The following is an 18,329-nucleotide window of genomic DNA, read 5'->3' on the forward strand; positions in this document are numbered from 1 at the left end:
AAAGTGAGCAGCCATTCGATTAAGAGATAGATCTGGAAGCACTCCGAATCCAGTCAGGCCATCCTGCAACCTCAACAGAGTTTGATCTTAGTCGGAACAGCCAACTTGTACCGCCTTTCAATGAAAAGGAGGTGGACGTATATTTTACTCTGTTTGAGCGGATTGCCACATCCCTAAAATGGCCGCGAGACATTTGTGCTCCAGTGGGCTTGAGAGACGTGGAGTGTTAACACCTTTAGTTGTCTCTCCCTATCTGATTTCCCTGTTTTCATTTTGCTCCACTGTGTGGTTTGCTTCCTGTCTTTCAGTTTGGTTTGGGTTTTTCTTCTGTTTGCCTCTTCTTGGGCAGATTTAGTGGGCGCTCATGGTGGGTGTCTTTTAGGTCCCAGTTGTTGTTGCTAGTCAACTTTCAGTGGACACCCCCATGAGTGTCTTTCAGAACCCCTCCTAAAACCCCACCTGTTTCGTTTGGTTGTTGTCAGTGACTCCTTCTGTTTGAGCGACAATTTTTGGTTTTCTTGCTGGGGAACGTAACAAATCAAAGTTTATTGGTTGCGTACACAGTTTAGCAGAGGTTATAGCGGGTGCAGCCAAATACGTATGTTACTAGCTCCTAACAATGCAGTAAAATGTCAAACGAGTACACAAACAATCAATGTATTATTATTTTTTACCCAAATAGTAACAGTAATCCAAATGCAATATATATGTATATACACCGGAAGACATACTAAGAATGATATGTACAGCAGTAGATATACTAAGAATGATATGTACAGCAGTAGATATACTAGGAATGATATGTACAGCAGTAGATATACTAGGAATGATATGTACAGCAGTAGATATACTAAGAATGATATGTACAGCAGTAGATATACAAATAGTGATATGTACAGAAGTAGATATACTAGGAATTATATGTACAGCAGTAGATATATTAGGAATTATATGTACAGCAGTAGATATATTAGAGACAGCTATGTCAAGAATCCAGTATATAAATAAATATGCGGTGTGTATAAACAGTGTAACTAAAAAAAGGGGAGAGAGACAGAAAAGGTGTTTGATAGGGACAGTATTTGAAGAGTAACGTCATTAATCTCACTGAAGTGCTAAATTACTATCTGGCCATTACTATCTGGCCTGCTACTCATCGCTCATGTTGTGTGTGTGGTGTGTGTGTGCATGTGGTGTGTGTGGGTTTCAAGAGCGGTAGAGGTAAACCCTGCCCCATTAAACCTTCCTCCCTCTCTCCCTTCCTTCCCTCTTCTACTCCTCCGCTCCCTCCCCCTCTCCTACCTCCCTGACGTCTCCTCTTCCTCTCTTCTCTCACAGATCCCCTTCCCTTCCTTAGGGAAGACATTTTTTCCCCTCCACTTGATCCCATTGATTTCTGTCCAGTTCAAGGATGAGTCACTTTCTCCTTTTTCTTTCTTTCTTTATCTCATTTTGTTCTCCTACTATTTCTCTCTCTCTATATATATCATTTTGTTCTCCTACTGTTTCTCTTCTCTTTCTCTCTCTTACCCTTTTCTCTCTCTCTCTCTCTCTCTCTCTCATCATCCCCCTTTCTCTGTTGTCTTGTTGATTGCTTGTTATTCTATGTTTTGTCTTTTCCAAGACAAGCAGGAAACCAGAATAGAATCCAGAGTTGATCCAAAAATCAGTTTATTATAAAATATCAGACATGTTGTATTACAGATCTGTTGTCCTGCAGAATGATATTACTACCATCAGTTTATAGCACTACTAGCAAGAGCAAACACACACGCATAAACTCTCTCTCTCTCTCACACACACACACACACACACACACACACACACACACACACACACACACACACACACACACACACACACACACACACACACACACACACACACACACACACACACACACACACACCTTGCAGTATCTGTACCTCCCTGTAGATATGTCTCTAATATGGTGTATGATTGCGTATAATTCTAATCACTATTCGCACGCACGCACGCACGCACGCACGCACACACACACACACACACACACACACACACACACACACACACACACACACACACACACACACACACACACACACACACACACACAGACAGAGCATTATTTTCATCTTAACATCTTCTGTTTGTCACACACCATTAAACACTATACTGTATACGGTCCTTATCAACACATATATACTTGTATTCCATGTATTATTAACATCACAATAGTACATTATCTACAACACAACATTATTATCATACTTTACATTGACACGTTATATCCGTGCAGGACACTACATATGGACTCAGTGTTGAAGTCATGCTACAGATACACCAGAATGTATGGTTTTATATCCCTGATCATAGCAGAACATCAACTGTAAAAGCAGGAGCAATTACAGCAGGTATTTACACACACCTCCCATCCAACGGCCACTCCCCTCCTGACCTCCAACGTTTGACCCCTGCCCCCCTGCCAGCACACAGGCCAGCATCAGCCAGTTTACTGTTACCACGGTGACCTGACCTCTGACCCTTGATCTCGGAGACAGCGGGAAGCAGGGAATTGCTGGAGAGTCCAAGTGGAGAGTGAGTGGAAGAGTGAGTGATACAAATCTATCCTGTCCTTGTGTCTGAGCATGTCTGCGTGTGTGCTTGTGTGATTTGCACTGCTATATTTATCTCTGACTGAGTGTGTCTCCGGCTGGTGACAAATTCATGCCCCCCAAATGACCTGCCAGAAATACCCACACACACACACACACACACACACACACACACACACACACACACTGAGAGCTGAAATGACAGCAACATAAATAATCCTTAGATATCCAAACAATAAATATTCATACCTCATATTTTTGACCCTGTGAGCGACTATGTAATACTAACAATGATATATCTAAATAAATAACTATATAACATGACAATATAATAACTTAACTACTGAGCATGCAGTTCTGTGCTTGTCTATTGTTTCCCTTCTGTTCTATTACCTCTATTTCTATGTCTGGCCCACAGTCAGCTAACGTTACTGGCTTCACCTGCCTGTCAGAGTTCTCTAGTATACAGCTGGGCTGGTCTGTAGCTTTAGGTCTATGGTTAAAGGTCTGTAATTATAGGGACATGTCTGTAGTTTCTGGTCTGTAGCTTTAGGTCTGTAGGGTTAAAGGTCAGTAGTCCTGGAGTCTGTCTCAGCCTACTTTCCCATAAGAGTCCAGGAGCAGGGTGCTTGCCTGTTCTAGGTTCCACTGGCAACGCTCTAGAACCTCCTGGCACTCTGATCTAGAATGCAGACCCAGGCGGAACAACTGTTCTACCTAGAACAGAGAGAGAGAGATGTTAGAGAGGTATCTTAGAGAGAGAGAGAGATGTTAGAGAGAGAGAGATGTTAGAGAGATGTTAGAGAGAGATCTTAGAAAGAGAGAGAGATGTTAGAGAGAGATCTTAGAGAGATGTTAGAGAGAGATCTTAGAGAGAGAGAGAGATTATTGTTACAACACTGTATATATACAGTGGGGAGAAAAAGTATTTGATACACTGCCGATTTTGCAGGTTTTCCTACTTACAAAGCATGTAGAGGTCTGTAATTTTTATCATAGGTACACTTCAACTGTGAGAGACGGAATCTAAAACAAAAATCCAGAAAATCACATTGTATGATTTTTAAGTAATTAATTAGCATTTTATTGCATGACATAAGTATTTGATCACCTACCAACCAGTAAGAATTCCGGCTCTCACAGATCTGTTCGTTTTTCTTTAAGCCCTCCTGTTCTCCACTCATTACCTATATTAACTGCACCTGTCCACACACTCAATCAAACAGACTCCAACCTCTCCACAATGGCCAAGACCAGAGAGCTGTGTAAGGACATCAGGGATACAATTGTAGACCTGCACAAGGCTGGGATCGGCTACAGGACAATAGGCAAGCAGCTTGGTGAGAAGGCAACAACTGTTGGCGCAATTATTAGAAAATGGAAGAAGTTCAAGATGACGGTCAATCACCCTTGGTCTGGGGCTCCATGCAAGATCTCACCTCGTGGGGCATCAATGATCATGAGGAAGGTGAGGGATCAGCCCAGAACTACATGGCAGGACCTGGTCAATGACCTGAAGAGAGCTGGGACCACAGTCTCAAAGAAAACCATTAGTAACACACTACGCCGTCATGGATTAAAATCCTGCAGCGTACGCAAGGTCCCCCTGCTCAAGCCAGCGCATGTCCAGGCCCGTCTGAAGTTTGCCAATGACCATCTGGATGATCCAGAGGAGGAATGGGGAGAAGGTCATGTGGTCTGATGAGACAAAAATAGAGCTTTTTGGTCTAAACTCCACTCGCGCCGTGTTTGGAGGAAGAAGAAGGATGAGTACAACCCCAAGAATACCATCCCAACCGTGAAGCATGGAGGTGGAAACATCATTCTTTGGGGATGCTTTTCTGCAAAGGGGACAGGACGACTGCACCGTGTTGAGGGGAGGATGGATGGGGCCATGTATCGCGAGATCTTGGCCAACAACCTCCTTCCCTCAGTAAGAGCATTGAAGATGGGTCGTGGCTGGGTCTTCCAGCATGACAACGACCCGAAACACATAGCCAGGGCAACTAAGGAGTGGCTCCGTAAGAAGCATCTCAAGGTCCTGGAGTGGCCTAGTCAGTCTCCAGACCTGAACCCAATAGAAAATCTTTGGAGGGAGCTGAAAGTCCGTATTGCCCAGCGACAGCCCCGAAACCTGAAGGATCTGGAGAAGGTCTGTATGGAGGAGTGGGCCAAAATCCCTGCTGCAGTGTGTGCAAACCTGGTCAAGACCTACAGCAAACGTATGATCTCTGTAATTGCAAACAAAGGTTTCTGTACCAAATATTAAGTTCGGCTTTTCTGATGTATCAAATACTTATGTCATGCAATAAAATGCAAATTAATTACTTAAAAATCATACAATGTGATTTTCTGGGTTTTTGTTTTAGATTCCGTCTCTCACAGTTGAAGTGTACCTATGATACAAATTACAGACCTCTACATGCTTTGTAAGTAGGAAAATCTGCAAAATAGGCAGTGTATCAAATACTTGTTCTCCCCACTGTACATAATATGACATTTGAAATGTCTTAATTTTTTTGGAACTTCTGAGTGTAATATTTACTGTCAATATTTATTGTTTATTTCACTTTTGATTACTATCTACTTCACTTGCTTTGGCAATGTTAACATACGTTTCCCATGCCAATAAAGCCCTTAAATAGAAATGTAATTGAAATGTTAGAGAGAGATTTTAGAGAGAGAGAGATGTTAGAGAGAGATCTTAGAGAGAGAGAGATGTTAGAGAGAGAGAGACAGAGAGAGATGTTAGAGAGAGAGATATTAGAGAGAGATGTTAGAGCGAGATTTTAGAGAAAGATCTTAGAGAGAGAGATGTTAGCGAGAGATCATACAGAGATGTTAGAGAGAGAGAGACAGAGAGAGATCTTAGAGAGAGAGAGATGTTAGAGAGAGATGTTAGAGAGAGAGATGTTAGAGAGAGATCTTAGAGAGAGAGATCTTAGAGAGATGTTAGAGAGAAAGATAGATGTTAGAGAGAGATGTTAGAAGAGATGTTAGAGAGATGTTAGAGAGAGAGAGTGTGTGTGCGTGTACCTTTAGTTGGCATATTGCCTGAGGGATGTTCCAGCTGTGAGTCTCCAGAGCCACTTCACACTCCTCTGCTGTCACACCATGCACTGCCACCTGCACCTACACGCACACACACACACACGCACTGTTTTAGGATCTCATAGGTTCAGAAGTCTTGCGACTTCAAAAAGCATTTAAATGCATTTCTGACATGATAAACAGATAAACACAAAGAGCACTTGAATGCAGCCTCATTCTACACTGCTTGTTCTGAACATCTCTAACCTGAATGAGGCTGTTCTCCCGTTGACTGCTGGGAGCTGTAGTTAAATGCTGAGTCCTGTGGTTGTTGTTGTTGAAAGAGGTGTTAGGCCTGGCCCCACCCCCGCCAGGTTGCTGTTGCATCATGGGTCGGACGGTGGCCATTTTGGCGGCTCCATATCTCTCCAGGTAGGCGGGGCGTTCAGAACTCAGAGAGCTGTCAATAAGCATTGACAGGCCACGCCCCTCAGAGAGGGGATCCAATGAGGCGCTGGGGGGAGGGGTAGCAGTGAGCCTGGAGGAATAGAGGGAGGAGGAGGGAGGAGAGGAAGAGGGGGAGGAGACTAGAGAGCCGAGAGGACCAACAACACCATACAGCCCTGTCCTCTGACGAGGGGAGACAGAGAGGGGAGGGGGGGGGAGACAAAGGGGGGAGGAGGAGGGAGGGGAGGGCTGAGAGAAGGCGTGGTCTCTGGGAGGGATCTGAGGGGGCGTGTCTTCCCTCTCACCTAGGGAAACGTGTTTGGAGGAGCGGAGGGGTGGGATGGGGGAGCGTGGAGGTAGCATGGGTCTGTCCTCATAGGAAGAAGAGGAGGAGGGGGGAGGAAGGTAGATCTGTCTGTGAGGGGCCGGCGGGGCCAGGGAGAGGGGGAGGGGGGAGGAGGGGAGGGAACGGCCGGCTGTCATGGGAACACGCAGTTTCACCATCACCTGCAGGTCAGCAGGAAGAGAAAAAATCTACTTTAAAACGCCAAACTCAAATTACAAACCTGTGGTGTGTGTGTGTGTGTTTATGTGTTTCGTACCTCTCTCTGCAGCTCCTTGAACAGATCAGCTGACTGTGTTAAGCCCCTCCCCTCTGCCAAAATCCCCTCAGACAATCCAGTGATGGATCGAACCTCCTGGTCTACCAATTGGCCCTCAGCCTCTGTTGCAACCTCGTCATAGGCAGGAAGAGGGAGGGGCCAGTCCAGGATGGAAGGAAGGTCCTGGAGGGAGAGAGAAGAGAAGACTGTTATTTTGCCCACGGAGTGTGTGTGTGTGTGTGTGTGTGTGTGTGTGTGTGTGTACCTTGAGTGTGTCCTGGTCAGGTAGGCATGTCTCAGTGAGAGGGGAGGGCGTGGCCGAGCTAAAGCTGTCATCGGTGAAGTCGATGAGCGAGACCTCGCTTTTGGCTGACCTTACACCTGGCCCCTCCCACGGGCGGAGTTGGAGGCCCAGCCTCTTCAACCCCGATGAAGCACCTTCATATTCATTATCATCATCTAACACAGAGTCATAGAATGGCTCTACACACACACACACACACACACACACACACACACACACACACACACACACAGACACACTGTCATCATTATCAGCAATCAGACAGCTCAACATATACAGGTAAATAAACACCCAGCGTGGGAGACATACTCACTCTTGATCAAGACAGCAGGCTGGGGAGGACGAGGAGGAGGCTGCTCTGATGGACAGAAAGAGAAAGAGGGAGAGAGTTCAGGAATTAATACAAAAAAGAATGAGGTAGTTAGATATTGTAAGGAGAGAATAAATGTGTGTTTGTGTGTGTAGCCTACTCACTCTTGGTGCGGTTGGGTAGTTTGGTGGGCCGGGCAGTGGAAGGATCCATTCCCATAACATCAGGGGGGTCCATGGGGTTTCCCAAGTACAAGCTGAGGGGGGTAGAGGCCAGGGATGTAGTGCAGCGTAAACACAATACTTCAAATTGTCTTTATAAAACTTACATGACATGCAGTTTGCACTTTGGGTACTTTTCTAATTGGTCTCATTGGGCCTGACATCTAAAGAACAAGAGCAGTACTGACAGGGCTCTGCTGCACTCTAGTGGTCAGGCACTGTACTTGCAGGTAACAGCCATTTGTGTGTGTGTACCTGTCTATGTGTGTGTGTGTGTGTGTACCTGTCTATGTGTGTGTGTGTGTATCTGTCTATGTGTGTGTGTGTGTGTGTGTGTGTGAGTGTGAGTGTGTGTGTGTACCTGTCTATGCGGTCAGCGTGCCCCCAGCTCCTATGTGGGTCAGTGTCTCCGTGTCCAGTGTGAATGAAGGAGTGTGTGAGTGGTCTGCTGATGTCTTGGGCAGACAGGCCGCTGACCGCCGTGACCACGTGGCGAGGAAATTGTCCCACACGCAATGTCCTCCTGTTCTGACCTCTCCACCAATAGAGCTCTGCTCTGGAGACACAGAGACACATGGACACACACTGATATGATTCCCTATTCCACATTACAGAGAAGCACGTCTGTTCTACAAATGATATAGCTATCCGACTTTCAGAAACATGACTCATTCCTCCCTCACCCACACACAATCACCCACTGACCTGCCCTCAATGATGGTGATGATGTCATTCATGGTGATCTGAAGTTTGTCCGGTTCCTCAAAGTCCTGCAGCGCTCTCATGTCTGTAGGCATGGTCTACACACAAACACACACACACACACACACAAACAATCATTATTGCCACTAGGTGGGCAACTTCGGTCTTGCAACCACTCACGTAGCTACAGTGCCCTCTGCTGGACACTTGGTGAACCATGCCATAAATGTGTCCCTACTTCCAGAAGAAAGTCTCTGAGGGCCGTGAATGTTGGTCTGTCATCAGGCTGAGGGCTCCAGGTCTGCAGCATCACGTTGTAAACATCCTGGGGACAGTCATCTGGCTTCACCAGCCTCTCCCCCTCCACATCCACCTTATGGAGGATCTACACACAGAAACACACACACACACACACAAACTCATCAAGCACTACCGTCAAACACAGATTGTGTGTGAGTGTGTCTGTGTGTTCATACCTGGCTGCCATTAAGTCCTAGCCATGGCTCCTGTCCGTGTGTAAACATCTCCCACAGAGTGACTCCAAACATCCAGGTGTCTGAAGCATGAGAGAAACTCCTGCTCCTCAACGACTCTGGAGCGCACCTAGAGAGAGAGCGAGAGAGAGAGAGAGATGGGGGAGGAAGAAAGAGATCGTATTGTTTAGTACAGGATCATGCAGTGAGAACACACACACACTCACTCACTCACTCACTCACTCACTCACTCACTCACTCACTCACCAAGCGAAGGGCACCTTGTGACTCTCTTCCATAACGTATGTATCCTGGTGTGATGGCAGCGCCCTCATCAGGCCAAAGTCACCGATCTTCACCGTCTCATTGGTCGACAGCAGGACGTTCCTTGCAGCCAGGTCTCTGTGGAGGAACCGCCTCTGTTCTAGATATGCCATGCCACACGCCACCTACATACACACACACACACACACACTTAGCAGATGTGAACTAACTTGCTAGTGAGCGCTAGCTAATCATGCAGTAACATCACAGACCCCCCCCCCCACACACACACACACACACACACACGCACTGACCTGTACAGCGTAGCCACACAGAGAGGAGATGAGGATGTGTCCCTGTCGCTTCCTCAGACGATCCAACAGAGAACCAAGAGGAGCCAGCTCTGTCACCTATACACACACGTTAGAGATACATTAATTCATACAACGTATTTAATGAGTATGTGTGTGTGTGTGTGTGTGTGTGTGTGTGTGTGTGTGTGTGTGTGTGTGTGTGACTCACCATCTTCATGGGGTGAGTCAGCACCACTCCGTAGAGTCGTATGAGGTTCTGGTGGTTGAGGGAGTGCATGGCGTTCACCTCTCTGATGAAATCATCCAAGCCCTCAGTGTCTAACACACTGTCTGTCTTCAGACACTTCACTGCTACTGACAGCTAGAGAGGGAAGGATGGAGGGAGGGGGAGGGAGAGAGAGGAGAGGAGAGAATGTTACATTGTGAACCAGCCGTCAGATGAAATCATCCACTAATATATTGTTGTTAAAATAGTTTTCTGTACTAAGATTAAATCTACTCTCTCTCTCTCTCTCTCTCTCTCTCTCTCTCTCTCTGTCTCTCTCTCACTCACTCACTCACTCACTCACTCACCACTTGTCCAGTCGGTCCGGTCCACTCTCCTCTCCTCACGACTCCGAAGGTTCCGTCTCCGAGTCGTTCACACAGCTGAAGCTCCGCCTCCCGGATCAGACAGGTCAGGGCTGCCCCCGACGACGGCCCATCGCTGGACGGGGTTAACCCTTAAAACACCAGGCGCAATAAGTGCAAGTATTCAGACCCCTTTACTTTTTCCACATTTTGTTACGTTACAGGCTTATTCTAAAATGGATTAAATGATTTTTTACCCTCATCAATCTACACACAACACCCAATAATGACAAAGTGAAAACAGGTTTTTAGAAATGTTTGCAAATGTATAAAAAATAAAAAACAGAAATACCTTATTTACATAAGTATTCAGACCCTTTGCTGAGACTCGAAATTGAGCTCAGGTGCATCCTGTTTCCATTGATCATCCTTGAGATGTTTCTACAACTTGATTGGAGTACACCTGTGGTAAATTCAATTGATTGGACATAATTTGGAAAGGCACACACCTGTCTATACAGTGAGGGAAAAAAGTATTTGATCCCCTGCTGATTTTGTACGTTTGCCCACTGACAAAGAAATGATCAGTCTATAATTTTAATGGTAAGTTTATTTGAACAGTGAGAGACAGAATAACAACAACAAAATCCAGAAAAACGCATGTCAAAAATGTTATAAATTGATTTGCATTTTAATGAGGGAAATAATTATTTGACCCCTCTGCAAAACATGATTTAGTACTTGGTGGCAATCACAGAGGTCAGACGTTTCTTGTAGTTGGCCACCAGGTTTGCACACATCTCAGGAGGGATTTTGTCCCACTCCTCTTTGCAGATCTTCTCCAAGTCATTAAGGTTTCGAGGCTGACGTTTGGCAACACGAACCTTCAGCTCCCTCCACTGATTTTCTATGGGATTAAGGTCTGGAGACTGGCTAGGCCACTCCAGGACCTTAATGTGCTTCTTCTTGAGCCACTCCTTTGTTGCCTTGGCCGTGTGTTTTGGGTCATTGTCATGCTGGAATACCCATCCACGACCTATTTTCAATGCCCTGGCTGAGGGAAGGAGGTTGTCACCCAAGATTTGATGGTACATGACGCCGTCCATCGTCCTTTTGATGCAGTGAAGTTGTCCTGTCCCCTTAGCAGAAAAACACCCCCAAAGCATAATGTTTCCACCTCCATGTTTGATGGTGGGGATGGTGTTCTTGGGGTCATAGGCAGCATTCCTCCTCCTCCAAACACGGCGAGTTGAGTTGATGCCAAAGAGCTCGATTTTGGTCTCATCTGACCACAACACTTTCACCCAGTTCTCCTCTGAATCATTCAGATGTTCATTGGCAAACTTCAGACGGGCCTGTATATGTGCTTTCTTGAGCAGGGGGACCTTGCGGGCGCTGCAGGATTTCAGTCCTTCACGGCGTAGTGTGTTACCAATTGTTTTCTTGGTGACTATGGTCCCAGCTGCCTTGAGATCATTGACAAGATCCTCCTGTGTAGTTCTGGGCTGATTCCTCACTGTTCTCATGATCATTGCAACTCCACGAGGTGAGATCTTGCATGGAGCCCCAGGCCGAGGGAGATTGACAGTTCTTTTGTGTTTCTTCCATTTGCGAATAATCGCACCAACTGTTGTCACCTTCTCAAAAAGCTGCTTGGCGATGGTCTTGTAGCCCATTCCAGCCTTGTGTAGGTCTACAATCTTGTCCCTGACATCCTTGGAGAGCTCTTTGGTCTTGGCCATGGTGGAGAGTTTGGAATCTGATTGATTGATTGCTTCTGTGGACAGGTGACTTTTATACAGGTAACAAACTGAGATTAGGAGCACTCCCTTTAAGAGTGTGCTCCTAATCTCAGCTCATTACCTGTATAAAAAACACCTGGGAGCCAGAAATCTTTCTGATTGAGAGGGGGTCAAATACTTATTTCCCTCATTAAAATGCAAATCAATTTATAACATTTTTGACATGCGTTTTTCTGGATGTTTTTGTTGTTATTCTGTCTCTCACTGTTCAAATAAACCTACCATTAAAATTATAGACTGATCATTTCTTTGTCAGTGGGCAAATGTACAAAATCAGCAGGGGATCAAATACTTTTTTCCCTCACTGTATATGGTCACACAGTTGACAGTGCACGTCAGAGCAAAAATCAAGCCATGAGGTCGAATGAATACCCCATAATGACAAAGCAAAAACAGGTTTTAAGATTTTTTTGCAAATGTATTAAAAATATATATATATAAAATGTATTCAGACCCTTTACTCAGTACTTTGTTTAAGCACCTTCGGCAGCGATTACAGCCTCGAGTCTTCTTGGGTATGACGCTACAAGCTTGGCACACCTGTATTTGGGGAGTTTCTCCCATTCGTCTCTGCAGATCCTCTCAAGCTCTGTCAGGTTGGATGGGGAGCGTCGCTGCACACTTATTTTCAGGTCTCTCCAGAGATGCTCGATCGGGTTCAAGTCCGGGCTCTGGCTGGGCCACTCAAGGACATTCAGAGACTTGTCCCGAAGCCACTCCTGCGTTGTCTTGGCTGTGTGCTTAGGGTCATTGTCCTGGTGGAAGGTGAACCTTCGCCCCAGTGTGAGGTCCTGAGCGCTCTGGAGCAGGTTTTCATCAAGGATCTCTCTGTACTTTGCTCTGTTCATCTTTTCCTCGATCCTGACTAGTCTCCCAGTCCCTGCCGCTGAAAAACATCCCCACAGCATGATGCTGCCACCACCATGCTTCAACGTAGAGATGGTGCCAGGTTTCCTCCAGACGTGACGCTTGGCATTCAGGCCAAAGAGTTCAATCTTGGTTTCATCAGACCAGAGAATCTTGTTTCTCATGGTCTGAGAGTATTTAGGTGCCTTTTGGCAAACTCCAAGCGGACTGTTATGTGACTTTTACTGAGGAGTTGCTTCCGTTTGGCCACTCTACCATAAAGGCCTGATTGGTGGAGTGCTGCAGAGATGGTTGTCCTTCTGGAAGATTCTCCTATCTCCACAGAGGAACTCTGGAGCCATGTCAGAGAGACCATCGGGTTCTTGGTCACCTCCCTGACCAAGGACTTTCTCCCCCAATTGCTCAGTTTGGCCGGGCGGCCAGCTCTAGGAAGAGTCTTGGTGGTTCCAAACTTCTTCCATTTAAGAATGATGGAGGCCACTGTGTAATTGGGGACCTTCAATACTGCAGACATTTTTTGGTACCCTTCCCCAGATCTGTGCCTCGACACAATCCTGTCTCGGAGCTCTACAGACAATTCCTTCGACCTCATGGCTTGGTTTTTGCTCTGACATGCACTGTCAACTTTGGGACCTTATATAGACAGGTGTGCGCCTTTCCAAATCATGTCCAATCAATTGAATTTACCACAGGTGGACTCCAATCAAGTTGTAGAAACATCTCAAGGATGATCAATGGAAACAGGATGCACCTGAACTACATTTCGAGTCACATAGCAAAGGGTCTGAATACTTATGTAAATAAGGTTATGTTTTTTATTTTTTATACATTTGCAAACATTTATAAAAACCTGTTTTCGCTTTGTCATTATGTGGTATTGTGTGTAGCTTGATGAGGAAAACATGTATTTAATCATTTTTAGAACAAGGCTGTAATGTAACAAAGTGGAAAAAGTCAAGGGGTCTGAATACTTTCCGAATGCACTGTATGTAAGTTAACATTATCCAATTACAACTCCTTAAAACAGTACTGTTTATAGGTCACTTATAAACATGAGTAGGTCAGAATCATCTCAATTATAAACCTGGAGTTGGGATAACGTAAAGAATATGTCAAACACCCACACACACCTGGAGTAGTCAAGGTGGGCGACGCCCCCCGGGGCTGCTGGGGGTCGGAGTCAGAGTCGGGTCTTTTCCCTGGAAACACCTGCTGGCCCAAATACAGTGACTACAGCTTAGAGTGACTCTACCACGTACACACACACACACATGCACAAAAAACGCATGCACGCACACACACAACCATGCACACACACACTCAGCCATGCATGCATGCACAAACGCCTGCAAGCGCACGCGCACACACACACACACAGCTAAAAGGGATTCAAACTCACTGTGTGCTGTACCTTGCTCATCCAGGACTTGCGTTTATAGAGAGCTCTCCTCCTCTTGACTGCCTCCCAAAGCCTCCTCTGTCCTACAACACACACAGAATACAATCGTGGTCAAAAGTTTTGAGAATTACACAAGTATTGGTCTTCACAAAGTTCGCTGCTTCAGTGTTATGAGATATTTTTGTCAGATGTTACTATGGTATACTGAAGTATAATTACAAGCATTCCATAAGTGTCAAAGGCTTTTATTGACAATTACATTAAGTTTATGCAAAGAGTCAATATTTGCAGTGTTGACCCTTCTTTTTCAAGACCTCTGCAATCCGCCCTGGTATGCTGTCAATTAACTTCTGGGCCACATCCTGACTGATGGCAGCCCATTCTTGCATAATCAATGCTTGGAGTTTGTCAGAATTTGTGGGGTTTTGTTTGTCCACCCGCCTCTTGAGGATCGGCCACAAGTTCTCAATGGGATTAAGGTCTGGGGAGTTTCCTGGCTATGGACCCAAAATGTCGATGTTTTGTTCACCGAGCCACTTAGTTATCACTTTTGCCTTATGGCAAGGTGCTCCATCATGCTGGAAAAGGCATTGGTCGTCACCAAACTATACTTGGATGGTTGGGAGAAGTTGCTCTCGGAGGATGTGTTGGTACCATTCTTTATTCATGGCTGTGTTCTTAGGCAAAATTGTGAGTGAGCCCACTCCCTTGGCTGAGAAGCAACCCCACACATGAATGGTCTCAGGATGCTTTACTGTTGGCATGACACAGGACTGATGGTAGCGTTCACCTTGTCTTCTCCGGACAAGGTGTTTTCCGGATGCCCCAATCAATCGGAAAGGGGATTCATCAGAGAAAATGACTTTACCCCAGTCCTCAGCAGTCCAATCCCTGTACCTTTTGCAGAATATCAGTCTGTCCCTGATGTTTTTCCTGGAGAGAAGTGGCTTCTTTGCTGCCATTCTTGACACCAGGCCATCCTCCAAAAGTATTTGCCTCACTGTGCGTGCAGATGCACTCACACCTGCCTGCGGCCATTCCTGAGCAAGCTCTGAACTGGTGGTGCCCCGATCCCGCAGCTGAATCAACTTTAGGAGACGGTCCAGGCGCTTGCTGGACTTTCTTGGGCGCCCTGATGCCTTCTTCACAACAATTGAACCTCTCTCCTTGAAGTTCTTGATGATCCGGTAAATGGTTGATTTAGGTGCAATCTTACTAGCAGCAATATCCTTGCCTGTGAAGCCCTTTTTGTGCAAAGCAATGATGACGGCACGTGTTTCCTTGCAGGTAACCATGGTTAACAGAGGAAGAACAATGATTTCAAGCACCACCCTCCTTTTAAAGCTTCCAGTCTGTTATTCTAAATCAATCAGCATGACAGAGTGATCTCCAGCCTTGTCCTCGTCAACACTCTCACGGCTGGTCCTTTTGTGGCAGTGCTGAAATGCAGTGGAAATGTTTTTTGGGGATTAAGTTCATTTTCATGGCAAAGAGGGACTTTGCAAATAATTGCAATTCATCTGATCCCTTTTCATGACATTCTGGAGTATATGCAAATTGCCATCATCAAAACTGAGGCAGCAGACTTTGTGAAAATTAGTATTTGTGTCATTCTCAAAACTTTCGACCACGACTGTACATTACACATACGGTCAGCCTACCTCTGACAAACTGCAACCCCATCCCCTATGTATGTGAGATCTTGGATTGCTACAGGACAAAGAGATTAGGGAGGAGAGTCAGGAAGGTGTGACTGTGATATGACCACCTTGTGACTGTGATATGACCACGTTGTGACTGTAATATGACCACGTTGTGACTGTGATATGACCACGTTGTGACTGTGATATGACCACGTTGTGACTGTAATATGACCACGTTGTGACTGTGATATGACCACGTTGTGACTGTGATATGACCACGTTGTGACTGTGATATACCCACGTTGTGACTGTGATTGTGACCGTTTCTAGAGGAATAGACCTGGTAAATCCACTACTATAGCTTTCCTTGATATTTTTAATATTTTAAAATATGATATACTTCACACACCTGGCCTTCCCATGCCGATCTTCTCCAGGTCTTCATTCTTAACGTAGTCGAAGTGTGACAGGCGCGTCACGTTCAGCTCGTCACGGATACGCAGGAAGTACTGCTGCAGCTGAACGTCTGTTAACAGATCTACCAACCACTCTGTCCCCTCCTCCGTCATCTACACACACACACACCCACACAAACGTGCACACACCCACACACAGTCAATATACTAACAACAACATCAACCAGTGTCTAACACAGTATATAAAATACTTTACCATCTGTTCTCCCCCTCTCTCCTTCGTTACTCTCTCCTTCCTCTCTTCGCCTCCCCCTCTTCTTCTATCTTGTAGGACAGACGCTGGTACATAGAGTTCTCTACCTTGGCTGCTGCTCACCCCACACTCGTCCTCCAATCTCCCCTCACCCTCCTTCCCTCTCTCAATACTCTATGGGTTTTGTCCTGGTTTTTCAGCCGTGTGTGTATGTGTTAAAGCAGTGGTAAGTCTAAGGTCACTCTGCTGCAAGTCTGCCCAGTGTTGATCTCCCCTCAACAACCTCACGACCTTCTGCCTAATCAATACACACACACACACACCCATCCACAAACACACCCAGGCGCTCGCATACACACACACCAGGAGACATCTGACACCACTCTCTCCTCTCTCCATCAGCCAAGCTAAGCTGTCTATAAACTGTCCCTTTCCATCTATGCTGACTCACCACTACGCACATCACAGGACACTTCCACTCCTCCCTAACCTCTCTATTCCGCTCTCACTCTGACTGAGTGAGACATCCTCTGTCTACTGTTGAATAATACAACATCCACGGAGAGAGAGGGAGATAGAAACAGTGCTTTCTATCGGTCTCTGTTTTTATTGAGGGCACTCTGAGTCTGAATATGGAAAGCTAAATATAGCCTGTATTCCCCGATTCCTTCTCTCTCGCTCTGCATTATAAAACAGCACTGCAGTGCAGACTACTGTTGCTTTAGGGAGAATACCGTACATAACAAGCCTACGCTAACCCTCCTCCCTCTCTTTCCTAGTAAACAGTTGCTCTTGTTGAAGACGCACACGACAATAGGCTAAGAGATATGCGCATTTAATCCGTTTTTATAACTCATCTACTGAAATGTTAAATAGGACATGTCGCATAACTGATCCATACACTGACTAGCCTATTAACGGTAACCTCATTAGAGGCAGAGATCCAAATCAAGATAACGGTATAGGTCATGCAGACGCTCATCGAGAGAGATAGAAAGAGAGATGGGGAGAGAAAGTCAGACTCCCTATTTCCTCCACCTCGCAAAAACTCGCCTTAATCAATTGTTGTTTTCAGAAACCTTCATTTTCACTTGGTAAAATAAGCATTCGGTTGTTTTCTGTCTGTTCCCTCTCCTCTCCTGTAATTCCTGGTCGCGTGTTGCTCGGATTACTGGCGTGGCGTCACCACGTTTTGCGCACGTAGAGACGGTAAATTCCAGGCCGCCAACATTGCATTGCAACGTTGCATGATCGATTAGGTAGGGATAGACTATCGGTGATTTTTGAAAGTTAGCTTCCAACGACGATCAATTAACAATAATCACACACACAGTCTAGTGCGTTAAGCCAAAGGGTTTATTGAAGCACAACAGAAAAACTGAACAACTCATCAACGGTACAGAAACCTCTAAACACCCATACACTGTCCTCTACAGCATGGTAATACACCAAGTGAGTGGGAGAAAAGTCAGGTGAATATGTACGAGTTCAGACTAGCACTGACAAGCTCCACTAGTTAGCTGATCGACTGAGTGTGATCAATAATCAAAAGAGAACAATCATTATTTAGTGGACAGCTACAACAGGAGTTTCAGTGTCTGATAATTCATGCATGGGAAAATACGTAGGAAGAGACTCCTATTGACCTGAATGGGAATGTCTGTTGTATGGATTGCATTTGTAAGGGAAAATACAGTAAAATGCTGTAGGACGTTTCCATTACAACCCATTCAGAGGGTAACAATAGATCAGTAGTACGTCACACACAGATCAGATATACTAATCTAACACAAAGAGAGAAGAAAAAAATATACACGGATATAAAACTCTGGGAAACACTGTTCCCGATAAGTTACTTCACCCTTCAGTGAAATATGGGAGTCACTGTCCCTGATACACACAGATATAAAACTCTGGGAAACACTGTTCCCGATGAGTTACTTCACCCTTCAGTGAAATATGGGAGTCACTGCCCCCGATACAAACACGCACACACACTGGTAGGCAAAAACTACCATCAACGCTTGTCATTATGGAAGACACTGCTCCCGATAATGGTTCAAATCAGAAATATAAACTGCTCCAAAATAAGACTGGTTAACAGAAATGACTATTTCG

At 45.5% G+C, this 18,329-nt stretch overlaps 1 protein-coding gene across 4 annotated transcripts; it reads right to left on the bottom strand.

Moving 5' to 3' along the window:
* Nucleotides 1–1,654: 1,654 nt before the first annotated feature.
* LOC121569277 (activated CDC42 kinase 1-like) lies at nt 1,655–17,368 on the bottom strand. 4 transcript variants are annotated; one of them, XM_045221241.1, is made up of 19 exons: nt 17,265–17,368; nt 15,952–16,111; nt 13,900–13,982; nt 13,631–13,712; nt 9,835–9,983; nt 9,470–9,622; nt 9,262–9,357; nt 8,951–9,132; nt 8,687–8,813; nt 8,449–8,595; nt 8,214–8,308; nt 7,870–8,064; nt 7,452–7,543; nt 7,291–7,335; nt 6,939–7,156; nt 6,674–6,856; nt 5,892–6,578; nt 5,631–5,726; nt 1,655–3,311 (listed from the first exon to the last, which is right to left on the bottom strand). In XM_045221241.1, the coding sequence occupies exons 2-19, from the start codon at nt 16,109–16,111 to the stop codon at nt 3,186–3,188; spliced, it is 2,916 nt and encodes a 971-aa protein (XP_045077176.1). In that variant the 5' UTR covers nt 17,265–17,368; the 3' UTR covers nt 1,655–3,185. The 4 variants fall into 4 exon arrangements, with proteins under 4 accessions (XP_045077176.1, XP_045077177.1, XP_045077175.1 ...); XM_045221242.1 differs by having other exon boundaries at nt 13,631–13,709; nt 13,912–13,982; nt 16,215–17,368; XM_045221240.1 differs by having other exon boundaries at nt 13,631–13,709; nt 16,215–17,368.
* Between the last annotated feature and the right edge of the window lie 961 nt (nt 17,369–18,329).

Source organism: Coregonus clupeaformis, chromosome 7, assembly GCF_020615455.1.
Source record: "Coregonus clupeaformis isolate EN_2021a chromosome 7, ASM2061545v1, whole genome shotgun sequence".
NCBI classification, from domain to species: domain Eukaryota; kingdom Metazoa; phylum Chordata; class Actinopteri; order Salmoniformes; family Salmonidae; genus Coregonus; species Coregonus clupeaformis.